This window comes from Parasteatoda tepidariorum, chromosome 2 (assembly GCF_982258835.1).
Source record: "Parasteatoda tepidariorum strain Cologne lab strain chromosome 2, Ptep-v5.0, whole genome shotgun sequence".
NCBI classification, from domain to species: Eukaryota; Metazoa; Arthropoda; class Arachnida; order Araneae; family Theridiidae; genus Parasteatoda; species Parasteatoda tepidariorum.
In genome coordinates, this window is record NC_141756.1 from 4623181 (window position 1) to 4646224 (window position 23044).

Consider the following 23044-nt stretch of genomic DNA (forward strand, 5'->3'; position numbering starts at 1 on the left):
AATTTTATTTAAATCTGCAACATGTTTATATATTGATTAAGATTTGAAAAAAGTTCTAAACGTTCCAAAACTATACTAAGTTTGTTTATATTATGTGGATATGTCTTATTTTGTTATACTTAACTGTTTACTGTCAGAAATAAAATGAAGTTTGATTTAAGATCAGGAACTCCCCCCTAAACTACAAAGCAAGTGGAACTGCTTACAAATATAGTTTAGATAGAATTCGTTCCGTTTTCTCTTTATCCCACATGGAATGCTCCAAAATTATTATTTTTAATTTTCAATTCATTATTCATTATTTTCCATTCATTTTTTTTTAATTTTCAATTCATTATTCAATTTATCATTCAGGTCATCTTAATTAAGGTGGTTGGCCAGTGGGAGCAAAAGGACTCGCTTAGTATAACCGTTTGAGACAATGATTTCATATTTGGCAACGCAAACTAGTTTGGCTTGAAAGCAAATTTCCAAATACGATTTACACACTAAGTATTATCCTATATAATTTATATTACAATTTTTCTTGATGTGTGTTCAATGTTAATGTTTCTTGATGTGTGAACAATTTAGAAATTGTTAGAATAAGTTTTGTAGTCCTATTTTAAGTTTTTTTTGTATCTTACAATAGATTATGGATAGATTAGGAAAAAACATCAGTGCATGTGATGTGGTTTATTAGTGGCATTGTTTCTATTATTAATAACCCTTTATTATTAATAATAATTGGTATTATAACCGGTATCTCCTGCACATGTTATTAGTAAGGTCCACTGCACGGTGTATATTTTCCCGGGATAAGATATTTAAACAGCTGTGAGAAAAACGTTTCTTAACTGCTTTCACCTAATAAGATGAGATAACCACCATTTTATCTCACCCATTAATCCCCCCTTCAAAAAGCCACATAGTTCCTTGCAGCTGGGTACATATAATGGCCTAATCTGTTAATTTTATGACTGATAGAAAGGGGGTTGACGCCTCAATATTTCTTCCATTCCCTTCAACAACTCTCATTCACGCATAAAGCTGATTAACACAACAAGTCTAGTATTTCCACTCTCTTACTATAGTTGAAACAACCAGATAAACTAATTAAACGAAACATTAAACACGAAGCATAAACATTTTCAAAAAATTTAGATTCAAAATAAATGTAAAGAAAACCGTAATTCTTTTTAAAATTGTTAACAACTCCGTGTGATTTTATTTTTTTTAAATGTTTGGAATTTAATTCATTTAAGCAGCTAAACGATAAAAAAAAAATTTTTGTAAAACATTTCGTTACTCTATTTTTATTTCCTGTTTAGAATGTGATAAATTAAAGTGTTTTCAGTTGAAAAATCAGTGTTTTCTTTTCCTCGTACAAATCTTAATAAATTTTTGTAATTGGCATTGCTAATTTAATTTTTTTTTTCAATACAACGATCCAATTATTAACCCTTTTCTGTTCAATAAATAGCTTTTTATAAACACTCCTGATGTATATTTTTTACTAATTTTATTTTTCTACTCTTTTGAATGATTCTGCAGGCATCTGTAAAATATTTAGTAATGCAGTTGGTGTAAATATTTTCTTTTGGAAAACTTAGCCAGTTTTTTTTTTTTTTTTTTTTTTTTTTTTTTTTTTTTAACTTAAAGCGGTTATTGAAGAATTCAACATTTTGAAAATTTATAACATTTCAATTTAAAATTAATCATATGTTTTTTAGATGGATTAAAATCGCATAGTTGTGTAAATGAAATTAAAATAAAACAAATGTTATAAAAAAAAACTAGCTTTCAACTAAATAATTTGTCCATTGATTTGGCCGATGTTCCATACATTCTATTTCTTAAATAAAATATTTTTCATGCCAGAATTTACTTAATGAATGTCATTAAGCATATTTCAATGAAAATAATAAAATTTCTATGCTTCATCTGAAATGGATTAAAAAGCAAACAGTGAGTAATATTGAAAAAAATGCCCCATTTTAGTCTAGTAAAAGCAATATATTAATTGTGTACTTATACAGTAATATTAAATTCGATTGAAGAAATGATTTCCATTTTAACCTAACAAAGTCTACCTTAACCTTATAAAGATATAATAAAAAAAAAACTAAAGAAACATAGCTAATATATTTGACCGCGAGCTCGCAAAAAAGTACTTTAGACTATGTCGATCTTAATAATTTGTATCCTTTTCTCTAGAAAAATAAAAGAAATATGGGCAACTATTTCCATATCTCCATTTTCTCAGTTTTGAAGAGGAAGTCGAAACAGTTCAATGCGATTTCTGTTATGAGCAATTTTATAAAGAAAAAAAAAATGTTTTTACGATGACCAGTTCTTATTATTTTTCACATGCCCCAGCTACCTTGGTGGTCCCGGGTCACTACCTTCTCTAAAGAATTAACTTTTTCTATGACGTTCCACAGCTTTTTCAAAACCTTTAAGGTCTTAACTTTTCATAAATTAGTCTTTTTGTGGAAAAAGAGGCTCCATGACCTTTCTTTTATGCACAGTGAAATGCTTTGTTCGTATCATTACTTAAAGACTTTTCGTGAAATCTCTTTAAATATATATATATATATATATATATATATATATATATATATATATATATATATATATATATATATATATATATATATATATATATATATATATATATATATATATATATATATATATATCGTATAAGATTAATATTTGTTCGAGTTTTCCAAATACCTTATTCAAGTGGTTTTTGTCCTTTCAGTTTAGTTTATTGTTAAAGGTTAATTTTAATAGTTACTTGTGAGAGATTTAAAGTTGTCTTAAATTCTATAACATGCATCTTCTGTTTTAAATCTCTAAAAATGCTTTTGAAGTACTTGTAAAATAGTCTTATTATTTATAGTTGAATTGGGCAAAAGTAATATGTTTTTAAATCGTTCACGATTCTCTTGTTTTAAATTGTATTTGCAACTAAAATTTTAAAACAAAATTTTGAAATTATTTTTTTTTTAAAAAGGTAGAGTATGATGTATTAAACTATACGCATTTTAATGCTCGTTAGAAATAATTTCTCAACAATTTTCTTTTTTAGTAAACTTGGTTTGTGTGATATTTTTTATATGTATTGCTAACATAACAAAAATTAAGTTTTTAATTCAAAAATGAAAAAATATTGTTAATGTTTAAGGCTTACTGTTTATTACCATAAGTTGTAGCCATTCAATAAATATTTTAGATTACTTCTGTGGAAATTAAATTTTTTCAATTATTTTGTACAAAAACTTCAATTTGTGTGATAATTGACCCTATTGCTTAGTGTTAGTTCCGGTTAAAAAAAAATCTTAACTCTCACAAACTTTGTCAAGATTTTAATTTCTTTTGCCGGCATTAAAGTTCATATTTTATATGTCTTTTTTGAATTAAATATTCTTTAAATATAGGGCGGGAAGGTTTGCTACCGGCCAGAGGCATGTTCCAGAATTCTCAACAGTGCCTACTTTTTAAAACATGCGATCTTTTGTTTCAAAACTGCAATATTTTAGTCTATTAAAAAACTGTTGATATTAATAATGTTATTTATTTTAAAGCATTTCTCATAATATGATGCACATTAAATGACTCATTTTTAAAATGAAGAATTCTACGAAATAAACGGGAGACAAAGTAATCTTCAGAACGTTATAAAACATCCATATTAATAAATAATTAATAAATAATAATAATAGAGTGCATAAAGGGTGCATTTTTGACGGAAAAAAAATGACGATCGAGTACGAATGGCAAAAATGTTTTTACCGCCATTTGTTTTATTTAATCACTTTGTGACGGATGATGACGGTTAATTTTGCCCTATATCGTTAAAGGTTTTAGGTAGAGGCGTGGTGGCTCAGGGGATAGAGTATTCGCCTTCCAATGAGGTGATCCGGATTTGAATCCCAGCGATGGCTGATAAATACGAATTCCACAACCAGCTCTCACTGACCACAGTGGGTGGTCGTAAAATATCCACAGTGGTTCATGGGTTATTCCCTTTTTGCTGTCGGTCTAACTCTGTGGGTGGCTTTCGTGGTTTTCTGCTACATGTAGTGCAAATGCGGTTTAGTTCCGTAAAATGTCCTCCACGAAGGCCAATTTCTCCCAATACTTGATCCAGGAGTTCTCTTGTCTTTTGGATTGGATTCAAAATAACAAGGCTACGGAATTGAACATGGGTAGTCATAAACCCAAAATTGGGTAGCCCGTTCAATGACCGTTATAAAATGAAAAAATAAATGTTTAAGGTAAAAATTTCAGGTAAAAAGATTACCTAAAAATTGACCAGAGTATATCGGGACTGTATTACTTAAAGAATTTGCTTTTCATAATACTTTGTACGGAGTATATCTTACTTTTTCCTTCTTTTCTTACAGATACAGCCTAAAGAAATAGAAAAGCAATTTAAAGATATTAGTATTCATGAAAAAATTGAAGTAAGTTCCTTTGAAATATTTTATAAAAATATATATTCTACAATTATTAGGAATGGTTAAAATATGGCGCTTTCAAATTTTTTTAAAAAGTGCCTCTATTTTGAATTAAAATTTATATTTAAATCTGATGTTCTTCACAATATTTAGTAAAAACCAAAGCTGAACGGCCAGAATAGATGCATAACCTATTCCGAAATTAATTGCTTTGTATTAAACAAAAATTTACATTTTTGAAATGAGCGGAACAAGTGGATAAACGAATGGATTAGAAGGATGATTATCTTTAGAATAAATAAAACCACGCAAATAATAATTGGAGAAATCTGTAATAAAAAAAAATTGAAGAACCTAATAATTTTAGGAACAGTCTATAATTATTACAATTATGAATTGATTAATGATAGAAGCAATGTATAATAATTGAATTAATAAACTTAATAGGAAAAATCTATTATAATTGGATGAATGAACTAAATAATAATGTGAGAAATCTATAATAATTTGATTAATAAACTAAACAATAATGAACGATATCTATAACAATTGGATTAATGAGCTAAATAATAATATGAGAAATTTATAAAAATTGTTTTAACTAGCTAAATATTTTCAGCAATCTATAATAATTTGATTAATAAACTAAACAATAATAAAAAATATCTGTAACTATTGGATTAATAAACTAAATAATAATATCAAGAATCTGTAATAATTGGATTAACGAGCTAAATAATGTTTTGAGCTATCTATAATATTAGGATTAATGAACTAAATAACCATAAACGATGCCTGTAAAAAATTGGATTAACAAACTAAATAAAAATAGGGTTGATAAACTAAATCTACAATTTTGAGTTCACACTTAAAAAAAGTTCACGGTTTACCAAATAAAGAATAAAATATTTAATTTTTATTTTCAGAGAAGCTTTTGCAACCCTTCTTATACCATAGTTAGAAAAACCTTTCACCTATAATCATGTCATTTTGGTTCTTTCACAATTAGACTCGATTATCTTTCGGAATAATTATTTTTCCAGAATATTATACCACTTTATTTTTAAAGAGAAATATTTTTCATTTTTAAATGTATTTTTATGTATGCACTGAGCGGTCACGTCATTATGACCACTCCCACAATTTAATAATTTCACGTGCTTTCTCCCATGCTTAAGATCGTATTCTGCGCAGCGCTTATAAAACACAGTCTTGGATTTTCTACAGAGCGTGCACAGAACGTATACAAACATAAACGTGCGGAATGCTAACTTTTTAATGTGGATTTGATATTTCTTAACCCATATTCTACGAAATGTTGATAAGTCATTTTAAAACTGACCATGCTTGATGATTCATAGTGTGAAACTAAATGGTTGTTTAGGATAGAGATACCATAAGACAACTTTATCTCGCAAATGCTCATTTCGGAGCTTTTCTTTCTCTGCATTAAGAAAACATTTAACAGACAATAAGTAGCACCAGTGGTCTACATTAAAGACTATAAAAATCCTACATGTACGTTAAACTGCTAGAAAGTTGAAATAAGAAGAAATGTGCGTGTTAAAATAAAAATAATTGATTTCTAATGTGAAATTAATAAACAACATAAATGCAGTTCCACCTCAAAAAACTTAAATTTAGCAATAAAAAAAGAAAGCTAAACCGCATTACTTGTTTATTTCAAAACTTATTAATAGAAAAATGAATCAGTCATTGTGGCAATAAACTCATTTTTTTTTTATATCTCATTTTCCGAAAGAATGGATGATTAAACTACTTAATGAAGGGATTCTTAGATGGAACAGTCGATTATGAGAATAAGATGATTTTTAGGAATAAAGATGGATATAGTTTGTATCTCGGCAATCGCTTCATAATATAGAGCTGCATTTTTCATTCATTAAATAGTCTTATTTGGAAATTTTACATTCAAATATTTTTATCGAACTAAAACTCAATTAAAGTTTTGTTTCCTTTCGATCAGTTGTGATCAATTTTCATTCAATAAATTTCAACTGATAATAATTCTTGATAGTTTTAATGAAAAATGAGTTTTTTGTTATGTTTTTGACTATGCGTAATTTCTATGCCATCTGTACTAAAAGATACCACTTCCAGTAAATGTTTCAGTCATAGTTAACAAATTTTGGCTCATAATATCGTTCAAATGCGTTACATTTTTAATAGAGTGCTAAATTGAACCTTAGTAAAGAGAAATTTAGTAGTTTTAAAATTAATAATGGCTTTTATTTTTAATGGTACTACGATTCAACTTGGACAAAAATAAAGGTTTCATTCTTTTTTAAGTTGTCTCAGTATTATAACTCAAAGTAGACTCCAGGTCAAATTAATTTTTCAATATATACAAAATATTAGTTAATAACACTAGGGAATGTATTTTTTGTTTGTTTGTTTTTTGTAACATGAGATTTCTTAACGAGTCTTGTATATTTTTAGGCTACTGACTTCAAATCTGCAATCTGTTTCTCTCATCCAGCTATTTTTTTTTTAAATTAAATTTTTTGTGTTTTTTTTATTTTTGTGACGAAAAGTACAAGTTTAAAAGCGTTATATATAACAGGGATCCGGTCACATCATTAGGATTGAAGTTGCATAGGAATCCATCGTCGTTATAAGCCGCTAGGGGCGCTTTTCCTAGTAGGAACTGTTTTTTCCTGTGCTTCTGAACAAGTCGTAATAGGAAAGCACGTCAAGTCGCTTCCGCCTACATTATAGATGAAATGTCGGCGAACGCGACTTTGATTCCTATGCAATTTTAATGATGTGCCCTAACTCCCCTAGAAGTGTGCCGCATCATTTATGGACCCTCTGTTGTATATAACGTTTCTAAGCTTGTACATTTCGACAAAAATAGACCAAAAGTGTCATTTTAAAAAAATCTAGAGCTGTGAGAGCGAAACTAATTTCAGATTTGAAATCCTCACAACCGCATTAGGCCGGTCCAAAAATTTGTATAAATGCAAAAAATAAATAAATAAATTGCTCCTAAATGTAATCGTTTGATTTTAAAATTAATATTTATTTTAATAATTTTTCTTTTGAGTTAAAACTTTTATCAACACAAAAACGCACATAATTGTTTCAAATTTTAGTTGCATTTTCTGGTGAAAACAGTAAAAAATTGTCATAAATTAAAACTTTTTAAGAAGCGTAAGTTTTTATTTTATCTCTAAAAAATATTATTGACAGCCGTTTGCTAAACCAGAAGCAAGTTTTTACAAGTTTTTGAATATAAAGGAATTATATTTCCATAGTTTCGTTGTACTAATGTTTTTTTTTAATTAATTAAACGATGTACTCGAACTTCTATTGTTTAATAGAAGGATAAAATTTATACGTGCTACCTTGAAAAACGTACCTGCTGTTAAAATTTTCAGCAAAATGGTTGAAAAATTTTATCAATTGAATTTGAGTTATCAAAAAATGCTTCTGTGATAAATAATAATTCCCGATTTGATAAAAAGTTTAACAGCATGTAATTTACTACTGTAGTCTCGTTCAACTGAAACTTTTTTTTTGTTTTTATAGTTGTGATTAATTAGATAACAAACTCGGACTCGTAAGTATATGTTTAAAACAAATTCTACTAGTTACATTAAAAACTTTTAAGCAAAATTATTAAAAATTGAATGAGGTTATCAATTAAATCTGAATTGAAAAAAAAAATCCATCGAAGGTTCATAAAAGCTTATTTCACCTATACCGTACTGCATCTTTTCAAATTTATTTTATATAAAACTCAAACTTTCAAGGATTTTTCATGTGCACAACCTGCAAGAAAACACAGTGGTGTTATCCTCTAAAAAAGATACAGAAAATACAAACTTTAATCAAACATTCTAAAAAGCAAGTACGAAGCCAAAATTTTCTAACAAAGTAGTCACAAAAACCATACGATTGTTCTAAATTATTAGACATGCATGCTAATTGTGTTAGATTTGTTTAATACCGTTGTGACGACACTATAAATCCGAACTTTCAGTTTCAATCGTATATTGCTATTAATAACTCATTAAATACCTCTTAATGAGCTACAATGTTATCTAATCGTAATGAGTGTCAATTTGCTCTACCATCCGAGTGTATTTAAATGAGGGAACTCATTAGCTGATCTAAATTAATCGCTAAAGATACTTTTCTTTCGTTCGGAATGGCTTCTCTAATGAAACGGTTTAAGGAACAATGGGGAAATGGCTCTGTATTGTTCTTTGCAGTCAGTTAACTTAACAAACAGGAACTCTGTGTTCCGATTTTATAGTCCAATGGTAATTCCTCTTCCTTTTAGTAGTGTTAATAACTGATGGCTGTTAGAAATCGTTTTATTAATAATATTTAAGGAATATTATATTGCATATTTTGAAACTCTCTCCGTAACATATATTTTTTCTTAAATTTTTAACTTGTAATGAAAAAAAAAGTGTGCTTGTAAATTTAAATTGTATTTAAAACGGGCATGACAGTAACAGTAATTATGAGAGTAACAGTGATTGTAACAGACTAAGATTATATTCATAATTGACCTTAGAAAAAAAATATATTAAGTATCCATAATTAATGAAAAAAATTTAAATTATTAAGATTAAAAATATATTGTAACAGACAAAAATAAATTACCTTGTATTTTTTTTTAAAATATCTAAATATTTATGCGCATAGCTTATAAAATACTGCATATTTTATTGCAAAAAATGATGTACTTTATTTAATGGGAATTACATATATAAAATTTAATTAGTGTTATAATTTAAATAAAAGGAAAAAAAATTCTTACGCTATAGAAAATAATCTATCACAGACCAACATTTAGTAAAATAAATAATTTTTCGCCACATTGTTTACTTAAATGTTTCAATTGACATCGTGCTACGTATTAGATTGGTTACTTGTAAAATTAAACTTGTAATTCGAGATAAATTGTTATGTGAAAATCTGACGACCTCTCAACAATCAGCAGATATTTTTGTAAATATTTAAATATCAAAATTTCCAAATGTTTAGTTTGGCATTTAATGCAGCGAGTACAAAAAAACAAACAGTAGATATCATGGGATGAATCGTTTTGTTGGAACTAAATTTCAATCATTTTCTTGAATCGGTTCCGCCTCGATTACTTCATCGAATGCCGGATATCCGGAAAGGGAAGAAAAAAGTCTCGGAAATACGTAGCATCACTTCACTTTTCACTTAAGTTGTATTTTTTGATCTCAGAATCTCCTTTTTCAGAGAAATTCCGAAAAAAATAAAGTTTAGTTCTCGAAACTTTTTCTTAAAAGTTCTTTACATTACGTATTTGTAAAGGAGAGAGTTGCACCTTGTGATTCCTTTCACATCGTAATGTTTAGTTTCAAAAAATATTATTAGATCTACAATCTGAAGAAAAACTTTAAGAAATATTTTTGTAATTTTTTTCAACACAGATTTAAATTTAAAATTTGTCATCCACTTAAAAAATACATTTCAAACTGTTGACTCGTGTTTCGCATTATTCAGTTCAGGAAAAAAAATACATGGAAAATAATACCTCATTTGCTTATATAAAAATGCGTACGTAGAACCAAGTACCAAATTTTACTAAATTATACATAAAATCTCTAACTTCTAAACCAGTAGTTTTAAAAAAGTGTTTCACAGGATAGTCCGGAAGGATTACAGAGTCCCCAAGAAATATAATTTTGTTCCTAACCAGTCATTATTATATTTATAACAGAGTCGTGGTGGTTCAGGGGATAGCCTTTCTGTGAACTGGGTGAACTTTCGGTGAACTGGGTTCGAATCCCAGCGATGGCGGGTCGATACGAATTCCGCATCCCCTTGCCGTCGGGTGAACCATGGTAGAGTTTCATGGTTTTCCTCCCCATGTAACGTAAATGCCGGCTAGTTCCATCAAAAAGTCCTCCATGAAGGTAGATTCTCCCAATACTTGATCCAGGAGTTCTCTTTTCTTCTGAATTGGGCTCAAAATGAATTGAACACAGAGCACGTTGACTCAAAAATCGGGTCAGCTGTTCAATGACTGTTATGAAATATTAAATATATTTATATCCCACCCACTATCCATAATTGATGTAATATTTCGGTTGTGTGATAAAAAATTTTTAATGCAAAATGACAATGAAAAAAGAAACAGCAAGATTTTGAAAAGATTTTTTTTTCAATAACAATATCTTGAATAAATTATTAAAAGAATATGCATTTATCAAAGAGTTATTTAAGTATTTTTATCGTGCTTTTCAATTCAAAATAAAATAGCGGATTTCAAAAATAAAGAATTACGTTTCTCTGATGACTGCTCTCAACGTTATTAACAGATTATTTTTTTTAAGTAATTTTAAGAAACGTATACACCAAGGACAAAACTCACTCATTCATAATATTAAATATTTCATTCTTCATATAAAATATTTTCTGAATAATTAGTAAAATTTTTTGTCTGTATATTCACTCCAGCTAATGAACTTTTTTTTATACATAAAATGCCGAAGTTGAGCTAAAAGAAGCTACATCATTTAGGGTTCCGAAGCCAGAAAAAAAAAATTGGAACCGCTGGCTCTAAACTGTTAGTTCGATCATTTCTTTCTCCATTTACCCATCGCAAAAACCCCAATACTCAAATTCGTGCTTTTTTTTTCTTCTTCTTTTTTTCTTACGGCTGACTATGAGGAGGGTACTTAACTGATTATCTAGACGTAATTTAAGTAAGTTGTTTTTCTTCGTGTTTAAAATTTTAATAATAACCTTGAATTCGGATTTAGTGACATTTTACTGTTTTCCGAGCTACTGGTCCTACTCGGAATCAAAACAGAGATAACTAGCACTCATAAAAAGCGGCATCCAACACAGATAAATAACACTGATAATAGAGGTAAATAACACTGAATAGAAATAGTCTCCAACTGAAGTAAGCAGAAAAGGGCGAAAAGAAGTTGGAACAAATTTCGCTAAAGATATAAAGATTTTTTCTCTCAAGAACTTTGAAACAAGCACCCACTAAACATATTCATTCTTTTGAATGACAAAAATCTTAAACAGAAAATGAAATATTTTTTCCAAATTCTACTTATAATTTCTGAAGCAGTCAATAAAAGTGGAATGTTTGGTGAAAGCTCTGAATGCAGAACAAACATTCGATATTTTTTTTCTCCAATTTATGTTTAAATTTTCTGTTTGTGATACTTATGTTATAACTGAGCATTTTAGAGCACTAAATAAAATTGAAAAAATTATATATTTATATTAATTGAAAAAAATGGAATGGTTTCCATTTTGTGTTTAAGATTTTTGTGACACCCAATAAAGGTATGACTGAAGATATTAAATGACTGAAATCTTAAATAGAAACTGCAATATTTATTCCTTGTAACATAAAATGTTCAATTGAATTTAAGGAATAAACGAAACAACTAACGCTTTTTCCTTCGGAAAGTGCTTTTGATAGTACATAAAATTAGAATTATATTACGGGCATTTTCTTTTTAATCAGTTTGTGGCATTGCGTGTCCTTTTTCGAATGATGGACTACCCCTTCTCTATACTTTTGGAACCTCCTATTCTTTTGCTATCTCTTTATCTACCATCCTTTTTGAAACTAGAGTTTAATTCAACTCTATTCAAATTGAACTTTGATCTATTTAAATCCCGCTTTCCAATTATTTTAAGCAATTAGGCATTGGGAAATGTATTCTGAAAAGTTTATTATGAATAACTAAAACGTTGAAGCAGATAATGTAATAATTATCAGATAATTCAATTTCAAATGTTTCTATTTAATAATCATTAGATTTACCTCAATAAGTTTTAAAAAATAAAAGCTTTCATTTTAATAAAATGAATGCTTTTAAAAAAAGAATGAAGTGAATAAAATATTAACGATAGTTAATGGGATGCTTACAACAATGTGATGAGATTTGAACAAAGATTTCCTAAACCACATCTCTTAATTGTAGTTTGACTGTCACATTTCAGATTACTATAATAATTTTATCCACTTTATAAAAATAAAATCGCATTGGTTTAATTCTAATTCTAATTATTTGTATGATTGGTTAATACCATAATACCAGAATAATTTTATTGTAACTGAGTTACAATAAAATAATTTAAAATAATAATTTGATAAATTAAAATAATAATTTGAAATGCGATTGTAATGTGACATTTAATACAATCAAAAGTTGTTTTTTTTTCACTTTTCGAAACCAAACCTTTGATTGTAGTTTTACTTATGCATTTCAAATTAGTATAATTATTATATTAAATTTTTAACTTAATGAAAGTAAAACAACACTGGTACTAACACAGTACTAATTAATTGCATAATTATTAGCAAAAAGTAGTGTTACAGTCTTTTTGAAATTGCTTGAAAAATAAAAAGAAATTGAAATTTTGTAGATTTTTTGTGTTAAGTTTGTTTTGGAAATAAAATATATTGGTGTAAATAAACGAAAATGGATATTTACATAAATATCTACTTGATGTTCTAAAAATGTTTCTTTATGCTTAATTTCTAAGGAAATTAATGTAATTTAAGGAAAATTTATTTTTAAAAAAACATCCCTTGATAACATTTTTTTGCAGTTTCTTGGTTTGATTCACAAGCAAAAATATTAATGAACTGAAAAGTGAATATTTGTATATTAATTGTTGATATTCTAAAAGGACATTTTTATATACTATCTTTATTAATGCTGTATTTTTGTAAAGAAGACTAAAATGTATGTGCTCACCTGATTTTACGTTAATTTTGTTCTAAAAAATATATATGTACAAATAAAATATATATATAAATAAAATATATATATATAAATAAAATATATATATAAATAAAATATATATATAAATAAAATATAAACTATGAATAAATTAAATAAGCTAGTTTTTTTATTCAAATATAAAGTACGTAATTAAAACTGACCTATAAGGTTCTAACAGAAAATACGGTATCAAAATTTGGCGAATTTTTATCGAGGCTTATCTCAGTATAAGTGGAATAAAAACACGCGATAATACTTTTTTTTTACTATAGGGTTATTTCTAGCACTTTTCTGGACTGTTATATTTTCCTTCTATCCTCAAATATTGTTTTCAACATGCGGCAAATAAAATTATGCTAGTCTAAAATAACTTGCCAAATATAGCCAGTTTGATTCCTTTAACTGCAAGAACTTATTATCTAATAAAAGATGAAACCATTTTGATGTTATTTTTTCATTTTTCAATCTAAATTCTTTTTCCTTTCAAAGAGTTTATAGCTTATCTTTAGAGAGATAAGGCAAGTACTTTGTAGGAGAAAGGCTTAAGAGACTTTTAAATCGTTTTCTTGTTGTTCCCGTTAAACGCTCTTTCTTTTTTTTTTATTTTTTTTTTACTTAGGTAAGTATTCTGATCGACTTTTAAAGCATGGTTTTAAAAGTTTCTTTTTTTGCACTTGAAAGGTGAAATTGTATCACGTTTTTATGACCTTCTTTCTCGCTTAGTGAAATGGAATTGTATTTTAGAGCCGCAATCATCGAAAAGCACAAAACCCAGCATCGTATACCTCGGTTCATAATTTAGAACCGTAAACACTAAAAGAGCTTTCGAAATTTTAAACTCGAAAAACTGTACTTTTTCTCAATAAAAAATGTAGTCATTTTCATTGTGGTGTTGTTTGCTCGAAAGTGTATTTGGAAAATTTATGAAATGAGAATATGATTAGTTATAAATTTGATTATGCCTTAAAAATAATATTTTATCCTTAAATAGACACCTGACTTTTTTTTTAACATTTACATATAAATACAAGAATTTTTTTGTCGTATGCATATGTATGAAAGCATTTCCGCCACAACACGTTGAGAGTAGAGGGAGTCTTGGAGGTTGTGGCGGTAAGATTTCGTGACCAATAGCATGATGGTCAGCATCGATCACATTTACTTCCTAAGCGAAATAGTGGATATCAATCTAAAACTGTGTGGCCGCAACGGAGAACCAGGTCTTTTACAATAACATCTTAATACCTCTGTGTGGGTCATCTATTTATATACGATTATGTTATGAAACTACACAGTTTAGCCCAATTGAATGACCCGATTTTAAATATTTTTTTTTATTTGAAACCAATACACATATTACAACAATTTAAAAAAAATATATATAGTAATTTTTTGTTTATAAGTATCCGATTTTATCCAATCAGCAATTAATTTCGTTCCACACACCTTGTATTTTTCTTTCGTAGCACATGTCGGTAACTCATATTTTATATCTGTAATCACTTGGACTGAAAACTCTATAAGCACTATTTATTTTTCACCGCACATGGTAAGAACCAGTGCTCACACATCTCAGTTACGTTCAACACAGCAATTCACCGCTCAGGTTCATTAGAAGCATAACAATGTACTAAATTGTTCTTTTGCCACATTCTAGCTATACATACACACACTAGATGGCGATTGCAGTTGCTTAGAAGACAATTAGTTTTTATCTGTTAATGGTTGCTGATACTTCACAAATCCCTTAAAGTTCTTGCAGTGTTTTCGGCATTCGTAGTTCAGGATCGTTGGCGTTCGTGTACTGTTTGTCTACGATAGGTACTCTGTCCGCCATTCGTCTGGAGGGGTGGCGGGGACTATGGTAACGAGGTATGATTATTTCAAGTAGGGGTGCGGGGTCCCTCTTTAAGGCCGTTCGCTCGCTCGATCGGGAGAAAAGCAACCCCCATGTTATTCTATGGACAGTTCAGCCTTACATAAAATCTTCAATTTTCAAGATAATAACATTCTGTTTTTTGGAAACGAAAGAAAATAAAAATATCTTAATTAATGTGGAGGAAATTAAATAAAAAAATTTTTTTTACTATTTTTTAAATTCAAAAAACTCAATCCAACTTCAAACAATTTTTATCCATAGTAGTTTTTCTCTCATCGAATTTTTTTACCCGAGGAAATTAAGATTATATTCTTATCTTTCATTTAAAAAAAAAAAAACAGAAATATTTTGAAATTGGACGAAGAAAAATTGCGCCGAAACATCAAGAAATTTGAACTTTAAATCTAAGCTATCTGAGTTATTGTGCTGCCACCTACAACGAAGGCGTCTATTTACCTAATTATGCGAAGTGAAAAAAAAGCAACCCCTTAGTCCCCTCGGAAAGAACTGGTAATTGATTGGTTTAAGGAATGGCGGTTCATTCGAAAGAAAGTAGCCAAAGTTTAACCTCTTCTTACTGGTGGAATAAGTAATTTCCCTTACTTGTAGAAATTTCTAAATGTTTTGCGAATTTTATTTTGGAAAACGCTTTACGTCTTTGATCTTTCCTTCGATTCTTAAAATTCAGGAATGAAAGATAAGAATTAATATTACGGGTATGCAATGAAATCTGGTATTATGCAAATAGAAAGACACTACTTTATTATTATTATTATTATTTAGTCAGCAGTTAGTAACCCCTCACCGAGCCTCGATAGCGAACTAGGCAGCGCGTCCGTCTCATAATCAACCTCCTTCCCCTGAATGAATGATTCTGTAATGATTCTGTAATTCCCCTGAATGAATGATTCTCTCCTCCAAATGAGGTGATTCAATTTCGAATCCAAGTGATAGTTGGTCATACGAAATCCACCCACGGCTCACACCGAGCGCAATGCTAACAAAAAATATCCTCAGTGTCAGACGGATCATAGATCCGTCAGGACTATCCGTGGTAGGTTTTCGTGGTTTTCATGTCCACCTAACGCAAAAACGTGTTAGTTCTTTCAAAACGTTCTCCACTAAGGCAAATTTTCTCCCAATACTTGATTGAAGAGTTACTTTGTCCTCTGGAGTGTGTTCAAAACTACAAGGCTACGGAGTTGGTAGTCATAAACTGGAAATTGGATTGGCTGTTCAACGACAATTATTAAAAAAAAAAAAGAAGAAGTAAAAGAAGGGAGAAAATAAAAAACAAAATGGAAATATTGGAAACCGGTAAGAAAATCATTTCTTATTTTTAATCCATAAATATCAATATATTTTCGGACAGTTATAATGAAGATACGGGACAGTTTTTTTATCCGAAAAAAATTAATGTTGATGAATATTTTCTAATCACAAATAGTGAAATCTTATTTTATTCCTTACGATCTTAATTTTTCTCCTGACAGTTGCCAGTTTTTTTTAAAGAAAATAGCAAAATATAATAAATCATTATTGATAAGATTTCGGAAATAAATAATTTATACAAATACAATTTTCAGCTGTATACAATCTTTATCCCCCCCCCCTTCCATGTATTCGCATCTCGCCTCCGTCACGCGTTTACTTTATATTTTCGAAACAGCGCAAACAGTAAGAAACGAAAACTGAAAAAAAAAAAAAAAAAGGAAATAAGCTAAATAATGAATATAAGAAAAACAAGAAACTGTATCCATCTCTTCCTGTTACTATGGGGTATATGCATAAAACCGGTTTTTTCTGGCTATTCAAATGTGTAGTTGTACTAGCAGGGACTATTATAGGGGAAAAGACGATTTTTCAAAGCAAAGCCTACTAAAACGATGAACTAAGATGCCTCTCTTGCTTAGCTTTTATGTATAATAAAACTAAAATAAGACTTTCTGATGCATAATAAAGAATGCTAAACAACTTTTAAAATATTAAAAAAATCGAATTGTTTTATAACACAAGTTTAATTATATTAGTATGTATACGATTGTAATTTCATATGATAATCAACGTTATTGACATGATTCACAAGCTTTTCGCTTATTGTTTTCGAATAAGGTATTCAGAAACATTATTTTTGGTTCTTAATTTTTTACCGGTCCCTCAAATCTCTAAATGCTTTAAACTTCAGTAATATATATGAAAAAACGCATGACTTTAACACTTCAAAAGTTCTAAAATAATTTTCTAAGTATTCCTTGAGAAATATGAAAAAATATGTTGGTATTGGATTTTTTCGATTATTTTGACGACCTATACAGCCGAAATATATATATATATATATATATATATATATATATATATATATATATATATATATATATATATATATATATATATATATATAAACATTTCAATGTATTCGTTTTATCGGAATCTTCCATAAAAAATGGAATCATATCTATCAGCAACTGAAATGTCGATAAACTAATACCTCTGCTTAGTTTTCTAATAACCATTTAATTTCTGGTAAATCTTTTTTTCATACTATAACTTTAAACTACTAAGGATTGCCAAATATTTTGATTACATATTCATATTTTTAAATATTCTGAGTACATTTCTTACTATAAAGATTTTAAATTTGAAGAAATTTTAAATGAGCATGCAGAAAATATTTATATGCCATTTACTACGCGCAACGACTTGTTTTCAATTTATACAACAGACATTCAATATTTTTACAAGTAGTGAAGAATCGATTAATATTAAGTTAATCATGATAGATTAAATTAGTTTGTAAATACGTATTTTAATCAGAAATTATACAGCAAATTTTTTATAAAATTAATGTTAGACTTATTTTAATTAGTTATAACTTTTAAAGTCTCTTATCATTTCGAAGCTAATTAATCTATAACAATAAACAAAAATTCAATGGAACTCCTGGATCCAGCATTGGAACAAACTAACCTTCGTAGCTTCATTGAACTAGTAACCGGCATTCGCATTACATGGCGAAGAAAACCACAAAAATCTCCCACAATTCGCTCAACTGAAAATGGAATTCTAACCCTGAGCCGTTGACCACTGAGAATATTTTATATCAGTACTGTGGTCGGTGCGAGCTGGGACCAGAATTCTTATCAACCAGTCACCTCTGGGTTCGAACCTGGGTCTCCAAATTAGAAAGCATATGCCTTATCCCCTGGGTCTCCGCAGCTCTCTTTATAATTATTTTACTTAATTTTATAACCGGTGTTGAGAAGCCGACCTAGTTCTCAGTCTGCAACCATCATTGTTCAATTTAATAGCCTTGTAATTTTGAACCGAACCCAGAAGACAAAAGAACTCTTGGATCAAGCATTGGGAGAAACTAGCCTCCGTGAAAAGTGTTTTGATGGTACTAACATACGCTTGCGGTACATAGAGAGAAAAACCACTAAAACTTCTTACGGTTATCTCAACTGAAAAGGGACTCCAACCCAGAGTCCGTCCTCCACTGGATATATTTTAAAACAGTACTGCGGTTGGGGAGTCGCAGGGGGGCAAAATTTATAACGACCAGCCATCACTGAGATTCGAAATTGGTTCTCCTCATTTGGGAGGCGAGCTTTTTATCCTGAGTTACCACTGATTTTTTATAATTATATTTTATAACCATCGTTGAACAATTTACCCAATTTTAAATTTACGACTACTAATGTTCAACTCCATAGCCTTGTAATTTGAACCAATCCAAAAGACAAGGAAACTCCTGAAGGACTTTACGAATCGACAGATTTAACGTGCATCAGTCACCATGTAAACAAAGGGAGTGTTCGGCCGGTTGGGGTCGAACACACGACCTTTTGGACATGAGCTCAGTGCCCTACCAACCAGGCTATCTCGGCCCCTTTTATAATTCTGGGAATTTTTCTGATTCAATTACTTATGTATTTGTTTTTAAGAAAAATGCGTTTCTGAGTTATGTCTAAAGAATGAAGTACTCACGGCATCCCTTGTGCACACAATATATATATATATATATATATATATATATATATATATATATATATATATATATATATATATATATATATATATATATATATATATATATATATATATATATATATATATATATATACACAATATAGTATTTTTTTTTTATCATTTAGGATTATCATGGTTAAGGTATTTACCCAGATCCCTGTTTTAATTATGTTATTCAAAAACTTTAAAAACTAAATTCGATAAAATAGCTTTAAGTGATTTATTTTTAAGAGTGAAAAGTTAAACATAATATAATTCATGTTTTTCACTCTTCGAAGCAGAATAAATTAAACAACCATTGAAAATAGTTAGCTCCTTCACAGATTCTACAATGTATTTTTAGAAAATTGGGAGTACATCCTTCTGCTTGTAGTCGCTCTCCAACTACTCACGCTCAGGAACTACTCAATTACTCGTGATATTGTTCTAATTCACTTTTTTCACTAATACCCCACTTTTTATAATTTAATTTCTTTTGCACTAAATTTCAAATGTATTGTTGGCTGTTGTCATCGGAAATAAACGCTGCTGATAGTCTATATATAGGATATTATCACATATCGAGCAATATATTATATATTAACACATACCGAGCAATATATTATATATTAACACATATCGAGCAATATAATATACAATATTTAAGGGGCCTACATGCCCGAGCACTTTCATATCTGAATTATTGGAACTTTATTTTCCAGATTGCGATTACATCTCATATTTTCTAGATCACAAATGAAAATCAATCTAAAAGGATACATTGTGATAATATGAATTACTGGAAGGCTTTGTTTCATACTCGCTTCGTTCTCCAATCCTCGTAATTGCCTGTTATTTTTAATATCCCCTCAAATAATAGTATACTATCCCCTCAATATATATAGAGGGGATAGTATACTATTTTTTGAGGGGATATTAAGTGTTTAATTTCGTTAGGATGTTATCGAATTAGGAATACTTCAGTGACCCAATCTGTCATCTTGATTAAATAATATAGCTACAGATGAAAAGGGACAATGACTTGATTTAAGAAATTCACTTAGATATTATCCGAGATTTTGATTTCAAATACTCTTTAACGCATTTATTGGATTTTATTAGTTAAAACGCTATGGCATAATAAACATGTAGTTGAGAAAAATATCTTCGTTAGTTTTCAACTCTTTCATCACTTTTCTACATCTTATACATTTTTGTAATTAAATGGATTGTAATTAAATATCAAGAGAAGATTGGCTTGTTTTATTGTAAACGTCTACTAGTTTTAATGTTTATTAGGTGAGAGTAATTGCATTAATCATGGAATTTCTTAATGTATGTCATATGTTTGGATTAAAAAGTAAATTAAGTTAGATTTCAATTTTTAAATTTTTTAACAAAATTTGAAGAAAAAAATATTAAAAATTAATTTTAATAAGTATGCTTTTCATGCTAAAGCATTGAGGCGAAAATAAAAATAATAATTTAAAAAAATAATAATGTAAAATAAACTGAAAATAATAAAATATTAATAATAAAATAAACTAATTTTATAAAAATAATATTGTAAATTATAAAAGCATTAAAAAATTTTAAAAAAAATTACTATGGATAATCATTAAAATAATTATTTTTATTCCCTACAAGCTCATGGTTCTGATTGAGGCTGGTTTCCAAAAGCCTTCTTGGCATTTCTTTGGAAACAATTCTTAGGGGCCGGGGTTGGGGGGTCGGGGGTCAAGAACCAGTTTTATTCTCCCCTCAACTAGGAGGGGGAGGGAGTGTTACTTCCGCGTCATTGTAAATAGTCTGAGAATAAAATAATAAAGAAAAGAGGATACCCTTTTACAACCCGCTAAACATTTTTATTTGGAAAAGTATGCATGGAATACGTAGAGTTTGTTTAAAATACATTATTATCAAAATGATAATATTGTATCTAATAAAAAGAGATAAACTGAAAACTGCCGAGATCTGTACTTGGGTATTAATGAAGCATGATTTCGTTAGAGAAAATTACTTGAATGGTTCTCATCTAGTTTTTATGATATAGTATTTTAATTTGTATAAACTGCTTTACTTATTCTTTTGCTTTGTGAAGTACTTAAATCAAACACTTTTTAACCCAACTAATGAAAAATTCTTTAATTCGTACAAAGAATTTTGTTTTATTTGAAAACTATGTAGGCTCAGTGGTTCTTACTTCTTTTGTGTCGCGAATTATGGGATGCGTTAAAATTTTTGTAATAAAAATAAAATTAAAAATATTAAATTGAAAGAAAATTTTTAATTTTCGGTTTTAAGGTTGACTACCGCAATAGTGTACTCGTTTTAGTACATATATGTTCGGCTTTTTCCTAATGAAGCGAAGCAATGTGTTATAAAAAGCGCGACTCGCTTAACAGTTTTGTTTGCTTTTTTTCATCTATTTTCATCTATACCTGAAAGCAGAAAAGTTCATAAAATTATTAATTTAAAGTTAAAGGAAATTAATTGCACTTAATTTTGAAATGATATATTAAAATATATTTTTCACTACTATTTTTTAAGATCCAGCAGGTAATAAAATTAAGATAACTCTCATGTCAAAACATCATCCTCTAACTCGTTGTTACAAGTATTTTTGAAGAATCCAATTCAAAAACTAGAGTAAGTATATAAATTTGTTAGCCAGGATCTCTCGAACCAGTTAGATATATAGATTTTTTTAATATAGAATTTTTTTATTTTACTTGTTTTTTGTTTTGCTCGTAAACTTATTAATGCTTACATTTGCAAGTATATTCTACCTTTTATTCATTTACTAAAGTACCACCTGTGATTGTTAAAAATTGTAGAGGTCTTTGATAAAATGCTTGTTCTTTGATTTTTGTCAATTGTAATTTAATGGTAACTATACGTTAGTTCTGTTCAAAAAATTTTAAAACAAAACTCTTGTCTTAGAATTGCAGCACTAATTCAAATGATAAAGATAGCTTTAACAAAAAAAAAATCTAGTATAACGGTTTATAACTGATAACATGCACAAAACTAGTCTATAGTATTGTTATTACACATTGTTTTATAAAATATACGAAGCACACATTTAAGAAATTACGCTATTTCTCTTTTATATTTTATTTAAACTTGAATTTTATGAATTATTATTTTGTTTAGACATTGTAAAAATATTAATATCACGTTATGTTGTATTTTCTTTTAATCCTTAAATGACTACTGTGTTATTTTAAAGTTACTTACTTTTTTTTTAAATAAAAAATTTTGTATATATTAAAATGCATTAAATTTTTGAAAGTTTATAATTTAATTTTTCAGTTGTATTTTTTTAGATCTATTGAAACTCCAAGTTAAAATCTATTTGAAACTCCAAGAGAATGTAGAAAAAGACATTAAGATTTATTCGTCGTGAATCATGAAAAATAAGTTTTCACATTTTTCAATAACATCAGAAATATAAAATAAACCTTTGAATATACCTTCAGGATCAAGTTAATTGTCCCCGATTTAGTAAAACCCTTGCGCACTTTAATTATTAAGTAAAATATGGTCTGAAATATTCGGAGATGTAATGACTATATACACGCTATATTACATAGTTACGTGAGTGAAAGAAAATTCAAAATGATATCGAGGCTGTAATATTTATTTACTGTTGGGGATACGCTGAAAGAAGATTGAAAGACCCAAAACAATTTATACAAAATTATTGTTAGTTAGACTATTAATATTTATAATATAAATCTTTTTCTGGAGCAGAATAAATGTTTTAAAGCATTCCTAATATGAAAGAATAAAAAACAGTGTCATACATTATTTTAAATTTTATTTGATATTACCAATATTTGGAATGATGACGAAATATGAATGGTGTAAAAATAATTAAATAAATAAGAGGAGTAACAAGAAATCACACTACCTCCGTTTTTTTTATACAC

The 23044-nt window shown here is 28.4% G+C and overlaps 1 protein-coding gene across 2 annotated transcripts in view; it reads left to right on the forward strand.

Annotated features, from left to right (window-relative positions):
- LOC107441952 (uncharacterized) overlaps positions 1 to 23044 on the forward strand; it is a 358765-nt gene that overhangs the window by 330108 nt on the left and 5613 nt on the right. For both annotated transcript variants that reach the window (XM_043044432.3, XM_043044433.3), the window contains one exon: positions 4395 to 4454. In XM_043044432.3, the coding sequence (XP_042900366.2) occupies positions 4395 to 4454 (60 nt within the window). The remainder of the gene's footprint in view (positions 1 to 4394; positions 4455 to 23044) is intronic.